Below are 20,540 nucleotides of genomic sequence, written 5' to 3'. Positions count from 1 at the left end.
CTGCTAATTTCTGTGGAAGCAGAGCGTTGCAATGGGATTATGAATTCTTACCCTCGGTTTTTTGCAGGAAATCTTTTTGATTTTGTTCAAATGTAACTCCACAAACTTGATGAACTCGTTGCAGATGTGTTTGTCCGACGGAATGGGTTTATTTTCAGTGTAGATGTCACACCGTTTAGCTGTCCCCTCCAGAATTTTCTTCATGGCTGGATCCTCTTTGGGCAGGAGGTACATTCGGTATCGCCAATATTTCATACTCTGTAAAGATAAAAAAACAACAACCATTAGACTTATAATTTCTAAAGATTTTTTTACTAATTTGCTTAATCATTTAATGTATAAGCTTTTACTGGGCAGCAAGTTGTATGCTACACGCACTTACAGCGCTACACTAGACTAATCTGGTTGGCCAGAGAAGTTCTGCAGTATGTCAGAGGAGGAATGGAGAACGAAGGTGGAAGACGAAGCATTTCGATAAGGATCTTTTCGTCGAAGCACTCCGAGCAGTAAGCGATGCTCCAAACATGGATGCAGGAGAGCTGACAGAAGCGCTGGCGAGAGCGTGTGACGCAACTATGCCGAGAAAATTGGAGCCAAGGAATCAACGGCGTCCTGCATACGGTGGAACGACAGACTCAGCACCCTTCGCGCAGCCTGCTTAAGAGCCAGAAGACGCGTGCAGAGAGCTAGATCCGAAGCCAGCATGGAAGAGCGTAAAGTGACCTACCGACTGGCCAGAGCCGCGTTCAAACGGGAAATATTGACGAGTAAAACGAACTGCTACAAGGAGTTGTGCCGGGAAGCTGACGCAAATCCCTGGGGCAACGCCTATCGAGTAGTGATGGCGAAGATCAAGGGCCCAGTTACCCCAGCTGAAATGTGTCCCGACAAACTGAAGGCGATAGTGAACGGTCTCTTTCCTACGTATGCTCCAACAGCGTGGCCGCACACACCGTACGCTGACGTAGATGAGGAAAATGCCGGTATACATGTGTCTAACGCCGAGCTGATAACGGTTGCGAAAGGATTGAAGCTGAACAAAGCTCCCGGACCAGGTGGTATCCCTAATGTTGCGCTAAGGGCAGCAATCTTGGCGTTCCCAGACATATTCAGGACAGCGTTGCAGAAGTGTCTAGTGGAAGGCTGCTTCCCAGACAGATGGAAGGTACAGAAGCTGGTGTTACTGCCAAAACCGGGAAAACCGCCAGGAGATCCTGTTTCATATAGACCAATATGCTTGCTAAATACTCTTGGCAAACTTTTGGAGAAGGTCATCCTCGGCAGGCTGACGATCTACACGGAAGGCGAGAACGGATTGTCGAAAAGGCAGTTCGGATTCCGTAAAAAGACTTCGACGGTGGATGCTATTCGGGCAGTCATCGCGTGCGCGGAGAAAGCGTCCAAGCAGAAGAGGAGAGGCAATCGATACTGCGCAGTGGTAACAATAGACGCCAAGAACGCGTTCAACAGTGCCAGTTGGGAGACTATCGCCGCAGCCCTACACAGAATGCGGGTTCCAGGATACCTGTGTAAAGTTCTGCAAAGTTACTTTCAGAACCGGGTACTGGTCTACGGCACAAACCAGGGACGGATGTCAATTGAAGTCACGGCGGGAGTTCCACAAGGATCCATACCTGGTCCAACATTGTGGAACATGATGTACGATGGAGTGCTAACCTTGTCACTGCCGAATGGAGTCGAGATCGTCGGGTTCGCAGATGACGTCGTTCTTGCGATAACTGGTGAGACTGCGGAGGAAGTGGAGATGCTGACGGCGGAATCGCTAGACACCATCGAATCGTGGATGACTGGAGTCAAGCTGCAGTTGGCTTATCATAAAACGGAGGTGGTGCTGGTCAGCAACTGCAAGGCGGTACAGCAGATGGAAATCAACGTCGGAGGGCACGCAATCCCATCGAAGCGCTCTCTAAAGCATCTCGGAGTAATGGTCGACGACAGGCTAAACTTCAACAGCCACGTAGACTATGCCTGCGAAAAGGCAGCGAAAGCGGCTAACACCGTAGTCAGGATCATACCCAACATTGGAGGACCAAGAAGCAGCACGAGGCGTCTTCTAGCGACCGTATCATCATCTATACTGAGGTATGGAGTCCCGGCTTGGGCTGCAGCGTTGGGAACCAAACGTAATCTAGATAAGCTGGCAGGTACGTTCCGGCTCATGGCTATACGGGTTGCGAGTGCCTACCGCACTATATCATCGGAGGCAGTGTGCGTTATCGCCGGAATGATCCCCATCTGCATCACTCTGGCTGAGGACATCGCATGTTACCAGCAAAGGGACACCAGGAATGTGAGGAATACCATTAGGTTGGACACAATGGCCAGGTGGCAGCAGGAGTGGGATAACTCGGAGAAAGGAAGGTGGACCAACAGGCTCATTCCTAACGTGTCGGTGTGGACGACTAGAAAACATGGAGAAGTTAACTTCTTCCTGACCCAGTTTCTGTCAGGCCATGCATGCTTCCGGAAATATCTGCACAGAGTCGGACACGCAGAATCTCCACATTGTCCGGCCTGTCCAAATATCGAGGAGACACCGGAGCACGTTATATTCGACTGCCCTCGATTCACGGATATACGAAGCGAGATGATGCCAGAAACCGCAAACGTCCTAAATCCGGACAACATCGTGCAGAACATGTGCCAGCATGAAAGCACCTGAAATGCGGTGAACAGGGGAATAACGGCGATTATATCGTTGCTGCAAAGGAGATGGCGTGAAGACCAGAGAGCTCCGGGTCGCGATCGGAGTAGGCTAGATCCTCCGTCGGGGACTAGACCAAGTAGAGCGGTCGTAGCGTAGTATCGGTTAATAGTCGTCGGGGCGCCTGCAAACCGGAAGCCATCCTCCAACCGGAATTGCAGAACCAACCCTGGCACTTGGCCAACCAACGTCGAGTCGGAGTAGGCTGAGTCCACCGCCGGGGTCCAGCTGAGTAATTCGCGAAATAGCACCGGCAAATGGTCGTCGGGGCGCCTGTGAACCGGAAGTATCCCTCCACCGGAATCGCAGGACCGACCTCGGCATCTGCCCGGCCAGCTTCGGAGTAGGCTAAGTCCACCGCCGGGGACTAGTTGAGTAGATCGCGTTGTTGCACCGGCAAATGATCGTCGGGGCGCCTGTGAACCGGAAGCTTCCCTCCACCGGAATCGCAGGACCGACCTCGGCATCTGCCCGGATAGCATCGGTTCGGGAGATCTTCCGCCGCCGGGGAAATCTTCGTCGGAGTAGGATAGATCCACCGTCGGGGACTACTCTGAGTAGTCCGTAGCGTATCACCGGCTTGAGTCGTCGGAGCGCCAGTGCACCGGAAGCCATCCTCCAACCGGAATCGCTGGACCGACTTCGGCACTCCACCGGCCAGTATCGAATCATGAAGAAGCGCGTAGCCGGAGTAGGCTAGCTCCACCGTCGGGGACTAAGCCGAGTAGTATCGATCGTCACAAACCAGTTTTGGGTCGTCTGGGCGCCAGTGAACCGGAATCGCTGGACCGACCTCGGCATCCAACTGGTCAACAAGGAGAGCTCGAACAGCATCAGCGGAGAACGAGTCGTCGTAGAGCAACGAAGTGCACATGAGCGTCCAGTAGAAGATCAACAGAGCTCTGACGCGAGGCCAGCCCAAGGGAAGTATGCGTCGTCGTACAGAAAGCTGTCCAAAGTCCGGCGAGATGTTCAACCGCCAATTGGGCAAAACGCTCCAACAGCGAACTAGCAGAACAGTTAGAGGCTGAGATTGAAGAAGTGCATGAGCACAGCCCTCCCCCGATGAAGTTGCCTGATGTAGTTCCGGGGGGGATCGAGGCACAGGAGCAGTAGGGAAAGTTTTTTAGTGGTTAAGCACGCCTAACGTGAGTCCCACACCGTGCCAACACACAACAGGCCTGGCTTTTGAAGCTTTTTTGTACCCTACTATAAATAAAAAAAAACTAGACTAATCTTAAAATTCATACCTCAATTAACTGGAAGTCTGTATCACCACGCGTGCAAATGTACTGATCCATATAGTTCCAATTGAAATTTTCCAGCTTTTCAGTAGTGAAGTTAACTCCAGACACCTCGTAGGTATCATGTTGTGGAGCGTGGAAGCGATATCGATAGTCGACATTGATCGGTGGGTAAGGATGCCTGTAAATGACACAAATGCGTAGTTAAAATGTTCTTGATTTTACATCAGGTTACGTAACACATACCTAGGCCGATATCTAGTAACGGTTATAACCGATCCACTCAGTGATATTTTGTGGAAAATTCTACCAATCGACAACAGATACTCTTGCGAAGGCTCCTGTGGAGGACGAATCCGTAGCACACTCGACTGGAAAGATGCTTGCAGTTGACCGCCACAGCAAGGGGCTTGCTGAGGATTTGTCGACGTTTTCTCCGGCAGCACAATCAGTTGGAAGCCCTTAACATCAATTAAAATAATTGCGATAAAATGGTGTTGATTTTCATCTAAATGACTATACCTGCGCTAGCCGTTGCGATACCAATTCCCTAAAAACTTCTTCGGTCGATAACGGTTTCTTATAGATTGCACGGTTCTGAGCAAATTCAGCATTTACATCATCCGGCAGAAGCGTATAATCCGAAACAACGTAATCATTATGGAGCGAACGTTTGTCCGGAAAATAATCGGTTGTTATGGGTAAGCATGCCGGAATAGTTAACGATTTCCAATCGACGCCTATTTTCAAATAGCAACCATAGCACGAAATGAAATGAAAACAGTTATAATTAAGGTCGGTTGTAGGTGTTATGTTGAAATACCAAACAGTACAAACATTATACCCTTAAAAACACTGTTATGAGAATGCAATCATTGTACGAAACTGATTTACATGTTGGTAGTACATACTAACATGCAATACATGTAATCCATAATACTAGTAAAGGGTCTACGCTATTAGTTAGATTCTACAAAATATTTCTGTTATTTTTAGTAAACATCATTAATGCCCAGAAAGTTTAAAAGACATTGCTTTCAAAATATTAGTCACTTGGCAACAAAAAACAATAGAATTAGACACGATAGTTATCGAACTATAAAGAATGTTAACAATGTTAGGTTGATACATGAAATAATAAACGAGAAAATGTCAGTACAAATTGCTTTTATTCAACCATGCATATTTCGCATACACTACAATCTTCAATAGTATTTTTATGATGTGGTGCATGGTGTGTGGATAATGTGTCTAATGATATGAACGAACCCAGGAATGATAATTTCGAAGCTTGAGATTAATATTTTTGATAAAAAAAGTGCTACAATTTCGGTTTTTTTAGCAACATGATATTTAAAAAATATAAATGATGAACATATCTTTTTGGCAAAAATTTATTGTTGTGAGTCTAATTTTGCAAAAATCTTTACCTACATATAAGAATGCATTTCGCATCAGCTCGAAAGTAACCATATCCGAAATGACGGAAATAATCGAAAAAAAAACTCAATTCAATTTTTCCTTAACCAAATCATCGTCTGTTCCTTCAAGACTCATCTCGGGTACTTTTTGTACAATTACGTAGCTGAATATTTAGTCCAGTTTTTTTCTTTGTATCATTTCGTTATGTTAGGTTGTATTACACGTTTTAATACTTTTATTATGTTGTTTGTTTTGAATTTAAAGTTTGTGTTGAATTCACACAAATTTGTTTGAGTAGTTTTAACACATCTTTGTGAGTGCTACAATTTCGGTTTTTTTTAGCAACATGATATTTAAAAAATATAAATGATGAACATATCTTTTTGGCAAAAATTTATTGTTGTGAGTCTAATTTTGCAAAAATCTTTACCTACATATAAGAATGCATTTCGCATCAGCTCGAAAGTAACCATATCCGAAATGACGGAAATAATCGAAAAAAAAACTCAATTCAATTTTTCCTTAACCAAATCATCGTCTGTTCCTTCAAGACTCATCTCGGGTACTTTTTGTACAATTACGTAGCTGAATATTTAGTCCAGTTTTTTTCTTTGTATCATTTCGTTATGTTAGGTTGTATTACACGTTTTAATACTTTTATTATGTTGTTTGTTTTGAATTTAAAGTTTGTGTTGAATTCACACAAATTTGTTTGAGTAGTTTTAACACATCTTTGTGAGTGCTACAATTTCGGTTTTTTTAGCAACATGATATTTAAAAAATATAAATGATGAACATATCTTTTTGGCAAAAATTTATTGTTGTGAGTCTAATTTTGCAAAAATCTTTACCTACATATAAGAATGCATTTCGCATCAGCTCGAAAGTAACCATATCCGAAATGACGGAAATAATCGAAAAAAAAAACTCAATTCAATTTTTCCTTAACCAAATCATCGTCTGTTCCTTCAAGACTCATCTCGGGTACTTTTTGTACAATTACGTAGCTGAATATTTAGTCCAGTTTTTTTCTTTGTATCATTTCGTTATGTTAGGTTGTATTACACGTTTTAATACTTTTATTATGTTGTTTGTTTTGAATTTAAAGTTTGTGTTGAATTCACACAAATTTGTTTGAGTAGTTTTAACACATCTTTGTGAGAATTAAATGTTCTATTTGTAATAAAGCGTTACGTCAAAATTCCTTACAAAACAAAAACAGTAGTCCCATTTGATAGCCAACTCGATCAATAATTACAAGCTTCAAATTGGTTTGCAGTCTTCCGCAATGTTCTTCATCTTAGAAGTACCTATCGAGATATGCGTTCAGATAATTTATAGAGATCTCTGGCGATTTACGATACATTGAAAAAGTGTGTTTTTCCACACAAACTTTGAACGACTGGCGCTAAAATATGTTTTCACCGATCAAGCTCAAATTTGGAACATTTAATATTGGACCGAAATGACATCCAAAAAGTGGACTGAAGCGGGAATGTGTGTTAAAAAAAATCTAGTCCTAGCGTCAAGTAAGTGTCAAGAAGGTATTTCGGTGGAAAGGTCCAAAAAATCTTAATATTGATTTGATAAACCTCTAAAGTTTTACCAAAATGATTTATTCTCAAACATATTACTTGTTTTTGTACATAAATTCAGAATTTGATGTGGCATGGGTGAATCTATGACAAAAGGTCGAATGACAAAAGGTCGTATGACAAAAGGTCGAATGGCAAAAAAGGTCGAATGGACAAAAATTTCAGAAGAACAAAAGACTATACTCTGTAGATAAAAAAACAAGTTGTCACTAAACCAAGCACAAGCGCTACAGCTAAAATAGACGTGACGAAAACGCGTATATTTTCAGAAAGACCGTGCTGAGGGAGGTTCAATTTCAGCTGGTCAACGATCTATCCCAGACAACCAAAATGTACGTACAACGAAATCACCTGGAGGCTTTGTATGTGCAACATTTCACTTATAATATGTCGCGAAAAGGCCTTCTACGTACAAAAGTGGAGGCGATATGCGTGCATATATTATGTGATGAATAATATACAATGCGAGTGAATAAACACAGACAAACAGACGTAACACTTAGAACAATTTTTTTCAAAATCCATCGCCCAGTTACACTATTATCATCTGGTGAGAATGTTGCACGAAAAGGTGTTTCGTGCAACAAGACCGGCAGATGGCGGTAGTGTGAAACGTCAAACGCGAACAAAAACGATGTACGTGCCTCTGGTTGTGAGATTTGTAACATAGCGAATTTAAAATGATCGTTAAATTAGTGGTCGATGGAAATTTCGGCAGTGTTACGTCTGTTTGTCTGTGGTATAAATATTCCACCGATCTAACCTGTGATCTTATGCGACTTAACTTATGATAACAAATCTCGATTTGACAGCTGCTACGGATTGATTCGACTTACTTTGTACGAGTGTACGGGACGAAACAAAATGTACAAATGAACTCAGAAAAGAAGTGTTTTATGCGAGGAAGCTCATCAATCTGACGAGTTTATCAATGCTGTTTTGCGAGTTTGATGTAATTAGTATGAATAAACGAGTTGTAACATGAACTTTCATGCGATTTCTGGTTGTCTGGGATTTGGGGTGAAATTTTGTTAGACTTTTCAGGTCGTACGTAGTGCATCCAGAGTTACTGTGTACGTGCTGTAGCCTTATGTGCAAGAGCCACATTCCTTTCAGGCTCACCCGTGCACTGTACATTTTGAGACCCTTTGTTGATGTTCCTCGTTTTTCTTGAGATATTTCTAAATGCGTTTCATGCGCTCCTTCGCATGCGCTATTGAAAGCCAGCGCAATAATTGAAGTCAGTGGCGTCTCGTCCTAAGGTGCACTTGGTGCACTGCACAGTCAAAGATTTCAAACTAACAAATGAAATATAGGGTAAGTGTACCAGTTATGGACATAGTGGTTCCCTATTTCACCATACGTGATAACTTTAATGTCTTCAAATTTTGGAAACTTTTGTGTGTTGTAGTAGTTAGATTTAAGATATATCTTGATGTTAAAACATTCAAAAATATTTAAAATATAAAAGTTATCAAAATTTTTCGTATGGCCAAATAGGGAACCACTATGGCTATAACTGGTACACTTTCCCTATGTATTATAATTCTCAATACTTCCAACATTCATAATGTATAGTTGCTTGAAAATGTTGTTTGATTTCTTCACCTTCAATTGGTGCATCGCCCTCAGTGAACAAACCGTTTGATTCTCCCTCCCATGGTCTTGAACAACCAGCAAGAGAAAACAGCAAAGCGAATAAGACAAACTGCCATGCGTCTCCATCGTATTGCAGAGAATGTTCATTTCAGCCGTGCACTCTTTCTTGTGCACGAAAATAGCTTGTATGGACACAGCAGCAATGTGTATTTGTATTGGCATTTCTAGAGCAACAGTGGCGTTGTATAGGTAAAATCTGGTTCACTCCAATTTGTGCACCCGAGAGAGAAATTGCCCATGACGCTCGCATTGGTTTGCAAGAATTGAGAAAGCGCGCGCAACTGGCGTCACGACGTCTGCTGTTGGAAGAGAAAGCGTCAACGCCATACATGCTTTTTGTGTATGTATGTTGCATGGAGCTTCCAGGTGTCGCGCGATACTAGGCGCAATATTGATTGAAATCAAAACTAGATGTTATAAACATATTGGCCAGATTGATTATGTTTTATCTTATTATATACACCAAATTCATGTGGCTTTGAATTGATTTATAAACTATGTGAGAATATAGCTTTTCTCGCTCAACAGACCGACAACTGATAAATTGCGGTGGGCGTAAAGTGGGTTTCAGCGTTCAACAGTCAGTCATCATTTCACTTAAAAGCTTTGATGTATCAACAAAAGTATACAAGGAGATGTACCAGCGCTGGACATCGTCAAAAAGCTAAGATATCGTGATACAATTAACAAGCTTTTAATAATAAGTATTATTATATAGAATAACAACGTTAGGAATAATGGAGATTCGGAATTTCGCGAAAGCCACGAAATCCACGGAATTTATCCTTCATCGCGAAACTTGGAAAATGACGCGTAAATAGTTGAATTCTGAATGTTTATATGATAATCTCAGAAAAGTTCAGATTTTTGCTCATAAGAATGGTTTATTTATTTGTAAGCCGAGTTTCATATAAAAAAAATGTGCTAATCGTTTAGTTTCAAGTTAAACGTCTTTCTTTTTGCTTTAAATTTTGCATTGATAATATGATATATTAAACTTATTATCTCAATTCACAAAATACGAAAAATGCTTGAAATTTACGCATATAAAGTTCATTTTTACTGTAAATATACATTTTTATGTCAAATATGATCAAACTATGGTACCGCGATTAATACGCAATTTTTTTCTTGCATCGCCTTGGTATCAGCGAAATGTTTAGAATTTTCCTTGTCCCTAAATATTGTATAAGGAATCATCCGAAATTGTTAAAACATACAACTAGTGATTGAAACGCAGAAAACAAACAAAAAATACGTCCAATGAGCAACAAATATAATAGCTTCCAGACACTTCAAGATTGCATACAGTATTGGAAATTACATTTTAAAGTGTTAATAATAAGAAATTACATTTTAAGCTGAAATACATTTTACAAAATCAATTGAAAAATTCGTATTCATAATTCAAAATAAACGGTTTGTGCGAGTCAGTGTACAGGTAATCAAATTCCTCACGGGACGCCTCTGATTGAAGTGAAGACAAAATTTTAAATCGAGAATCGAAATTGTAACTCCCGAATAGCGCGTCTTCAACCGTATCATGTAAACCATATAGACTGCATAATGAGGTAATAGTAGTTTACGGAACAAGTTGCAGAATGATTATTTTTACAGCACGAGTCGTATTTTTTTCCTACGAGGCTTGCCAAGTAGGATAATTGCAACGAGTGCTGTATAAATCGAGTTCTGCAACGAGTTACGTACAACACACACTTAAATTATTTTACGGATTCCTGTAAAATTTCAACAACTGAACAGTTCGGTGAAATAAATTAACGGAGTACGGTAAATTTTTACAGTATTCGGTGAAAAATCACCGGAATCCGTCAAATTTCGACGGAATTACGGTGTTTTATTTCACCGAACTGTTCAGCTGTTGAGATTACGGTGAAATTCACCGTAAGAGCTTAGTGTTCATGTTTTGCAATTTCGTAGAAGACCACATGAGGGTATCAGAAATTATATAGAAATGCATTCACCACTATTTTACAATTTCTGAAAAATTGTGTAATGATGCATTGCGTAAATCAAAACAGTTGCGTAATGAGAAAGCGTTGCGTAATGAATCATTACAGCACTGTTTTCAGTTGCGTAATGACTATTCCCGTACTGCATACTTCAGTGCAGGAATGTAGGCCGTTTCATGACAGATTGGCGTGATGGAAAACAGCCTATTACGATGAAAAATTGCAAAAATATAGTATTAGAGACTCTTCGTTACTAAGCACTTGTTTTACAACTTGGATACTCCAACTTGGTTGGAGACTCGTTAGGTAATTTATGTTCTCCTGAGAATTATGTAACTCTAAGTGCATCGAGCAGGATACCACTCGTTAGATGGTTCGTTCTGCCGAGGCTGGTTCCCTGTAACAATGTTCACGGCGGCTTGGAGAAGCAGTTTGCCTAGGTTTTTTGTGCTTCATGTGTTAAAGTGCTATATGCAATAGCATCTCCTTGAAGTAATACCATCAGGTGGTTCAAAAAAGAAATGAGTCGGAGTTCAAGAGTAATGTATGTGTTTTCTGTAAATCTTAATTCAGAGCTTGGGTAGATTGGTGCGACATCAAACCCGCATTCCTTGAATTATCTTCTCACTGTTCGGGTTGCAGATCATCTCCTAATAAAAAGCATGATGCATTGATGCACAAATGCAAGAATAATCAAATTATCAGAAAGCACTCAGTAAATGCTTGAGCAACTGAGAGCCAGACCCTAACCTAGTTGGGACGTAATTCCAGAAAAAAAATGATTATTATTAGTCCCTGATGCTAATTGAAATCAGTACATACCAACAGTCAGATAAAACTCTAATGCATAGCCCTACAAGCAGAAAAACTTCCGAAGAAGGAAAATCCTTTGTTAAAAATGCAATTGAAACGCCCATAAACACTGTGAAGCATGAAGAACAGCCGGTATTTATTAGAGACATTTAAATTGAAAAAAAGTAATAACAGGTAAGATGTAAATGTGACATCTATGGAGAACAGCCGAAGTTTAAAAAAAGGAATAATCGTCGATAAAAGTGTCTACAACAGTATAAAACCACATAATTCCTTTTGAAAATGTATCAAACAAAAAGCTAATAATAATTACTCTATGTTTTGAAGTTTCGAAATAATAACAACCGACGTTCAGAAAATAAATGTTTCGTTTCGAAAATAATATGCCTTAATACAAATTATTGCTTCAAACGGTAGTTCTAAAGAACAGCTATCATTTAAAAGAAGGAAAAACTTGTTGTCAACATGTTAGCAACTGAGTGTACGATAATCTTTTCAACGGTACAATTTGGACCTTTCGTCCATTCGACATTTTGTCCATTTGACCTTTTGTCTATTCGACCTTTTGTCCATTCGGCGTTTTGTCCATTCGACGTTTTGTCCATTCGACCTTTTTTCCATTTAACCTTTTGTCCATTCGACTTTTTGTCCTTCGATCTCTTGTCATTCGACTTTTTGTCCTACAACCGGCATGGGTACTATGCTACCGTGAATCGCAAGTCTGTCCCATCTGTAAAAAGTAGGCATTGAGAAAATGGGCTGTGAAGTTTTCAAACTCGTTTTCCATACGAATATTCAAAAAATTCCAGAGGATTTGAACATGTTTCAATGTTAATGAAACTTTCACAACTTGCTTTTCACTACGATATCCTTTCGAGAAAAATATAAAGATGTTCAAAAAAACAAGTTACATTTTAGTGTTCCGCGGTGCGAAAGTCTGTAGTGGGACTGATATGCGGTTACTTTTCATTATGAGACAAATTGACTTTACGTTTTTTTTCCTATTTTCTTCCGAACAAGTCATATTATTTCATTAGTGCAGCTGAAAAAGCATGGGAAGAGATGTTGAAAACTAATTTCAATTGAATTTTGACGAAAATGCAGATGGGACTGATTTGCGATTCACGGCAGTATGGTGGTCCAAAAAATCATTTTTCTCAACACCACTCATTCGATTCTAGATCAAATTCTGATTATCCTCCCAAAATGTGAGCTCATTTGAATGAAAACTAAGACTGCACAAGCCCTTTAAATATGCAGCAATGTTGCCTGTTCTGATGATAAAGGAGCACTGTTGAAGAATTTTTGATTAGATATACCTAAATCAATAACTAATTACTGAGACGTCAGATTTGAATATTCTCTTTGGCAAAGTTGATTAACCCTTAAAAGGCGTGGACGAATTTGTCCCACGTTCTTAATCATATCTTTTGACTCAATAGACCAATTCTCAAAACTTTAACGGTTTTGTAAAGGGGATTAGTTGCACCTTCATATGCATCCACAAGGATTTGGATACCGTTGGCCAATGCGGACACACGGCCGGAAATGTAGTGTAAACCTCCTATTCTAAGAGTAAAATTTCAATATATTTCGAATGTATTTATGTCAACGTGTATGAATATAGTATGTATTAAGTCTAGTAATCCCATGTGGGTCATATTTGTATCACAATAATCATTTGACCATTTGACATGTTCAGATATCGGAGGCCAGAACTCTCATTATGCGATTTTGTAGAACCGACCCAAATTTAATTTTGTTTTCCATAGAAACCAGATTTACCGTGCCAGTACCATATTATAGACAGCGCCATATTCTGAACGGTCCGTTCCTAATGTTGAACATTCATCGTTTTTACATTCAAAATAGTAAACTGTCAGTTCCAAACATGATTCATTGTAATGTTTCGAAACTAAAATACATGGTTATGTTGTTTTTCAACAAATATTATACGTAAAGTTCGTTTGCTGTCCATAATAAGGAACAATGTGTGTTCATAATTAGAACCATGGATGTATATGGCGTCCATAATTAGGAACATGCATGCGTCAGACTAACATATGATTTTTTAAATAATTGATAATGGATGGACTTTTTTTTTAATCTATACGTTTATTTAGATATTGGACAAATGCAATGGCAAGACAAACCAATATCCCAGCTGTTGAAATCCTTAATAATTTAAGTTATTCAAATTGGAATTTCTTAACCGTTCAGAATATGGTGCTTGCACGGTACTCGACACAAGATGACCATTGGAAGACAGTCGGGTCATATTGAATACTTGTGACCATTTTACGTCTAGTTTAAGAACCCCATTTTTTATTTAAAAAGGCCAAGTTTTACCATTAGAAAATTATCATTATTCAAAACTTAAGGTGAAGATGAATCGAAGCCAAACCTCAAATTTTCAAGAGCACGGATCTGGAGCACGGATCGATCGATTAGTTACTCGCTGGTGGTGACCAATCGATTAAGTTTTCAGCTCAAACGGATGTTCGGTTCTCCAGATTCGTGCTCTTGAGAAATTAAGGTTTGGCTTCGATTTATCTTCACCTTAAGAAACCCACTGTTTCAGCAAAGTTGTAAGCAAATTTAAATTATCCTGGTCGTATGGATACCATTTTAGGTTTTGTTCAATGGCTCCGGCATTGAGAATAAAAATTTGTATGAAAGTTCCGGCCTCCTATATTTGAACATGTCAAATGGTCAAGTGTTTATTGTGGTTCAAAAAGTGTCCACATGCGATCGCTAGACTTGATACATATTATATTCATAAATACATAAATATATTCGAAATACATCTCGTGGAGTACGAGGTGTACACTACATTTCCGGCCATGTATCCGGATTGGCCACCGGTATCCAAATCCTTGTGAATGCACATGAATCCTCTTCACAAAACCGTTAAAATTTTGAGAATTGGTCTATTGAGTTAAAAGATATGATCAAAAACGAGAAACAAAGTCTTCCACGCCTTTTAAGATTTTATTGACACTTTATTATGGAGCCCAAGGCAAAGTTGTAACTGCTGAATGATTCCAACAGTATCACCTCATTAGTTATTACCATTCCTAAAAGCACATGTTTGTATGGCCGATTGAATGATTTGCTTGCAAATATCCCATGGTTGTTCTCATACAAACTTTGAAGGGCTTGTGCAGTCTCCGTTTTCATCCAAATGAGCTCCAATTTTGGGAGGTCACTCAGAATTTGATCTAGAATCGAATGAAAAGTGTGGAGCAAAAACCATTTTTTGACTCATACTAATGTGAGGTACCCAAATCAGGTTTAACGCCCACTTTTTTGCTAGTTCAACTGTAGCGCATTTAAAAAAAAGTACAGTTTGCCACGAGGCAAATAGTTTTGACCATTTGTAATCTCGAAGTTTTTCTTTCGACGTTCGGTCGATTAAGTATTTGAGAATAACATGAAAATGTTGTCACCTACTTAAAAACTCTTGATAATAAAAACTGTAATAATTATTCGCAGTTCGAGGTAAGTTTAGTAAGTTTATCTTTATTTGAGTGGCTTTTTGCCCTTGGTGAGATCAGCACTTCAAGGTAAGGTGAGCGTTATACTCTACAAAATTGTCAATCCACTCAATTCAATGTATTCCAAATTCAAAGCGTTTTATAATTCCAAAATATACATATTATAAATATTCACAAGCACATCATATCTACAAAGAAAATACGACAAAATGCAATATGGCGGCGTCCATTTATTACGTAACGCTCAAATTGGAAATTTTTGACCCCCTCCCCCCCCTCCGTAACGCTTTTTGTATGAAAATTTTAATTTTTTTGTATGAGCCGTAACGCTTGAGCCTACTCCCCCCCTCCCCCTAGAGCGTTACATAATTTGTGGATGCCGCCTATCTACTGCGATAAAAAATACGACTTTAACAAAACAACAACGAAAAAACAATGTCAATCGACCTTTGAAACCATTTGCTAAATACATTGAAACAATAGCCAACAAAACGAGGGGTGTACTTGGAAAGAGAAGTGGTGTATACAGGAAGTGCAATTGCAAAAAGCCAAAGTGAAGAATATACAACATAAAAAAGGATACACATAATAGAAGCATAGTGTGAAAAGTAAAAATTCGTATCAACAGCGTGATGAGACAATACTTTTGAAAAAGAAGAGAAAATTGTAATGAGAAACAACAGCATATTGGTCCAACCTATGATCACTCGTCCGGCTGCAGCAATACACGACACGGGAAAGTAGGCACACGACATTGAGGTAGGTGGCCGCGCGATCGGATGGCATGTGGCACACATGGAGAAGGTAGAAGAGCACACAGGTAGTACACGGTCAGTGGAGAATATCAAACGAGTGTGTTTGGTTTGTGTGGTAGTAGAGTAAGGTAGTAACAGCGCGGCAGCAGATTGTGTGATCGGTCGTGTAGTAGTAGTAGGTGGTAGTAGTAGCACGGTTGTTTGGTAAAAACATCGATGAACGTTGAATGGTACGGAGAGGGATACCGTTGTTGATTGATCGACGTCGTTGTTGGTGAAGTTGTGTTCATTGATGATCCGGATTGGAATGATTGGAGATGATTTCGTTATGCACAATCATCAATATAGAATATTTGTTCGTGTACGGTAATCCATCGTGATCCAATCGTTATAACATTCAATCGATAGTGTTCAATGTTTGTTAACGATTGTGGCAATGAAAATTTCAAATAAAGCATCAATATTCGAATCAGATCGATGGATGGAACGATGAAAGCACATGAAACGTAAAAATATAGATTAATTATATTATTAAAAATCAAATAGCGATATTAATCAATGGGAATGCATCGATTAAATGAAACTAAGGAAAATCATCGCAAATGGCAGTTTGATTAAATGACTTGTTTGAGTAAGCATTTAGCAGTTCTTAGCCGTTGATGTTACCTGTGGTGAGAGATGGAGTCCATTCTTGCTCGCCAGTTACGCCCCACAGTAACGTAAGACTTTTTGATGGCGTCACAGTCACCGTTGGACCAGCAGCTGAGTGTAAACCAGACTTACGACGGTTCCCTAAAGAAATATTGTTGAAAAATGGAATTTTCATTAGACTAATTAAAACTTTGAAGTTTTTGCTCCCATGCGCTTTTGAAGCTTTCTTTCAGATGTGTATTGAGAAATTCTTCTGAAGATTTTTCCAGGAACTTGTCATATATTTGTTCAATTAAAACTTATATTTTTTGTGAATTTCCTTTTCAGAAACTTTAAAACGATAATATATCATATACGAATTTCACTGAGATGATGTTTGACAAATTTCCAGACGAATTCATGAAAAAAAATCTTCATGATTCCTTGAATGATTGATGAATTGAAAGAACACCTGAAAAAAATCTTCATGATTCCTTGAATGATTGATGAATTGAAAGATTCCTGTCTTTAGAAATCCTTGTGAAAATGTATGTTGTATTTCTTCCACAATACTTTGGAGGATTTTTTAAGAAATATATTGAGATATTTGAGAAAAAGCTCCTAGAGTAAATTGTCATGTCTACCTATCTCAAGTGATATTTTACCTTTTGACTTGGTACCTTTTATCTGTTCGTACCTACGATATTTCTGAGCTATAAGTACTGGCTACAGTTGGTGCTGAAGAGAGACTTCCCAAACTGTGGACTGATTAACATATTATTTTATTCTTTATTTACAGGATACAAAAGTGGCGACGAGGATCATGGAAACGTGTGTTGAAGATAATCGATTTTCTTTGAGGTGGCGAATTGCCAATTGTATCTATTTTTGAAAGTGTGGTGAAATTGCCGATTTGAGTTGAACCAAATTGTTCTTCAGAGCTGACGAAATTGTCGTTTATTCTGAACATAGTTGTTCTTTTGTGAAGCGATTGCTGTATTGAGATGAAAGAAAATGTTCTTTAGTATTGACGAATTTGTCAAATGTAATGTTGAGCAGTAAAATCCAATGATTTGAACGTTTTGTTGTAGTCATGGAATTTGCGTATTTAAGATAAGATCGTGGAATTCTTTGGATATATTTTCGATTCTTCGTTGTATGGGTTGTTGCAACTTGTAAATGGCTTTTAAAGAGTTATTAGAAAGTTTCTCATGTCTACCTATCTCAAGTGATATCCAGCCAACAAATTCACATAATGTTCACATAACAGAAATCCAACTTAACAAAGTGAACGCTTAAATGGAAATAAAAGATTGTTTAAAATGCATAGAATCCCTCTATTCGTACTAATATGGAGGCCATATACGTACAACAAAAAATTCAATATGGTAAATACAACTTAAGATGAATTCGTTTGGTGCTCTCTATGATTTCGTATGTAATATTGTTTTGCATTTTATATGACTTTGCTTTAACAAACAAACAAAAAATTTAAAAAATAAAATGAGTTGGTGTTCGCCCCCATGCAATAATCTTCAGATCGCTAATCATATATGCTACCACTGTGCCGTCCAGTCACTGTTGAATGGCTCGGATATTTGGCAAATATAAATCGAACAAAATAGCTCAACTGCACGTGGTACTTCTACCTCATCCATATTGCCACCCATGTTCAAGATAATTTGTCGTTGGTACATTTTGTAAATACATTAGTTAGCTAAATGCAAAACACTGCTGCAACACAACAAACTTTATTGAATAGAGTTATCGCTAATACTTAAAAAATGTAAAATTGAAAATGCACGAATTCTTTATTTGCACAAACATGATAGCATCCATTCAATTTAGACAATTCATCATGGTCAATACAATTCCAAACAACTTGATTTAGCGTTTACAATAACCAACGTGCATGACTGTGTGTTGCAGTTTATATGACTTCATTTTTACAAACATTGCAAAGTGAAAAATCGTGAGTCGAGCCGCAAGTTTCAATCCATCAGATTTCAAAGTAATATAAAAAGTGTTCTTATTAGACATTAAAACGCTGGAGGATCTTTTTCTGTGTTATTTAATATATTCAACGAAGAAAGGTAGGAAACCTAGTATGCAGCTGTAACAGCAGTATTAGACTGGGAAACAAATACGGTTCGATTTTTGACTTCCGTTGCTCCTCCAGTACATCCAACTCGAAGTGAAGTAATTATTAAAGCAGCTAAACAGAAATGCTTATACCAAGTGATTTCATTGTGTTTCTGTAAGATTTTCATGTTTCAACATCCAGTATATCAATTTATTCATGAACAGGTGTCTCATTTACGGTCTGTGTCTGTTTTTGAGATGCATCCGACGATGTGTAATCTCCCCCTGTATGATTTTATATATATACATGAGATGAACTCATATCCAATATCACATTAAAGATTACATTAGAATCAAATCAAGTAAAGGGGATATCGTAAGGGAATGACAATATGAAGTTACATATTTTGTCAAATGAAATTTCAATTGGACAAGATGCAAATTCTAATCAAATCAAATTACTGGCTCCATAAACAATTTCAATCAATAACATTTTGCATCATATCCAATTCCAACTTAAACTTCACATTTGTACAATTTCATATTAACTTGTTTATATAATCTCTGGTTTGCTGGGTATTAATTATATTAACATAGTAGCAATCGCCCTAACCCTAGGTGTTACTATCATAGCAACCGCCCTCTGTTATTTTTCCTAACAAGCTATTCCATCCCAATACTCAAACCAGTTAAGACGTGTTATCAATAAAGCTAGTTTGTTCGTTACGTTACGTGTTCGTGTCTTCACTACAAACGAGCCAAGACCCTCAATAGGCACCACGCAGAAGGATCTCGCTCATGGAATCCCGCAATTTCGCGGAAATATTGGAGGATACGAAAATTGGAGCTACCGTGTCTGGCTTTTCCTGGAAGCGGCCGGAGTCTCGGAGGTGCTAACGGAAGATGTGCCGGAACAAGCAGCCGAGAGGACGAAATTCGTTGAAAAGGATCGTAAGGGAAAAGCGCTGTTGGTTAGCTGCCTGGCGGACGACTGTCTGGAGGTAGTTCGTGAAAAGACGACAACTAAGCTGATGTGGGAAAGTTTGGAGGTAACATACGCTAAGAAGTCCGTTGCCAGCCAGACTCTCATCCGGAAGCAACTGGCGCGCCTCCGTATGAAGAACGGAATCGACATGAGAAGCCATTTTCTGGAGTTCGATGGATTGGTAAGAAAGCTGAAGACGGCCGGCGCGACTTTGGTGGAGGCAGATCTGGTGTCGCAGCTTTTCTTAACGTTACCTGATACCTACGACCCACTTGTAACGGCTTTAGAGAACGTAGCTGAGAAAGAGTTAACGCTGGATTTCGTCAAGCAACGGTTATTAGCAGAAGAATCGAAACGGACTGATCGCCAGGAAGAATTCGAAGAGGTGAAACCGGCAGCGTTTACTGGCCATGGACACAAGCAAAAGAAACAGCAAAAGTTCAACGGAAAGTGCCACGTATGCGGTAGGCGGGGTCATTACAAGAAAGATTGCCGTCTACAAAGCAAAAGTGAAGCAAATTCAGTTGTGAAGAATGCGGTGAGTTTCATGGCGGATGTGGACCCATGTAGACGCAAGAGAGCCGGAAGGATCGTTTTCAAATTAGATTCCGGATGCAGTGATCACTTGGTAAGTGAAAGCTCCGTATTTGCAAACCTGCGCAAGTTGGACGATCCGGTAGAAATTAAAGTTGCAAAGGAAGGCCAAGCAATGATAGCCAAGACGATCGGAGAAATCAACGCTGTTAGTAACCGAGGAGTGCCGTTTAACGTCAAGAATGTTCTACTCGTGCCAGACTTAAGGGAGAACTTAATGTCGGTCAAGAAAATGACGAAAGCTGGTATCGATGTGCTGTTCTCCGGAGATACGGCAGTCTTGAAGAAGAACGGTAGCGTGCTGGCAACTGGATACCTAAAAGGCAACTTGTTTGAGATAGAGCTGTTTCTACAGGATCGTTGTGCAAATATGTGTGACGTCGATACCGGAAAACTGTGGCATCGCAGATTAGGCCATATCAGCCAACATGGACTTGAAACGATGGCCCGAAATGGTGAATTAAAAGGAATGAGGAAAGCACCCAAGATCGGCATCTGCGAAGCATGTATCCAAGGTAAGCAATGTAGGGAACCTTTTAATGGAACCAGAGTCCGAGCAACTCGCCCCC

At 39.4% G+C, this 20,540-nt stretch overlaps 1 protein-coding gene across 6 annotated transcripts in view; it reads right to left on the bottom strand.

Annotated features, from left to right (window-relative positions):
- LOC5576958 (GATOR complex protein DEPDC5) overlaps positions 1-20,540 on the bottom strand; it is a 53,686-nt gene that overhangs the window by 13,530 nt on the left and 19,616 nt on the right. For 4 of the 6 annotated variants that reach the window (XM_021842965.1, XM_021842963.1, XM_021842967.1 and 1 more), the window contains exons 4-9: positions 16,347-16,472; positions 15,623-15,640; positions 4,492-4,709; positions 4,216-4,430; positions 3,976-4,150; positions 52-258 (exon numbers count right to left, since the gene is read on the bottom strand). In XM_021842965.1, coding sequence (XP_021698657.1) covers positions 52-258; positions 3,976-4,150; positions 4,216-4,430; positions 4,492-4,709; positions 15,623-15,640; positions 16,347-16,472 — 959 coding nt within the window. The remainder of the gene's footprint in view (positions 1-51; positions 259-3,975; positions 4,151-4,215; positions 4,431-4,491; positions 4,710-15,622; positions 15,641-16,346; positions 16,473-20,540) is intronic. The other 2 variants (XM_021842964.1, XM_021842968.1) reach the window with 2 other exon arrangements.

Source organism: Aedes aegypti, chromosome 2 (assembly GCF_002204515.2).
Source record: "Aedes aegypti strain LVP_AGWG chromosome 2, AaegL5.0 Primary Assembly, whole genome shotgun sequence".
NCBI classification, from domain to species: domain Eukaryota; kingdom Metazoa; phylum Arthropoda; class Insecta; order Diptera; family Culicidae; genus Aedes; species Aedes aegypti.
Note: the sequence above shows the minus strand (reverse complement) of the source record. Positions and strands in the feature narration are given on the sequence as shown.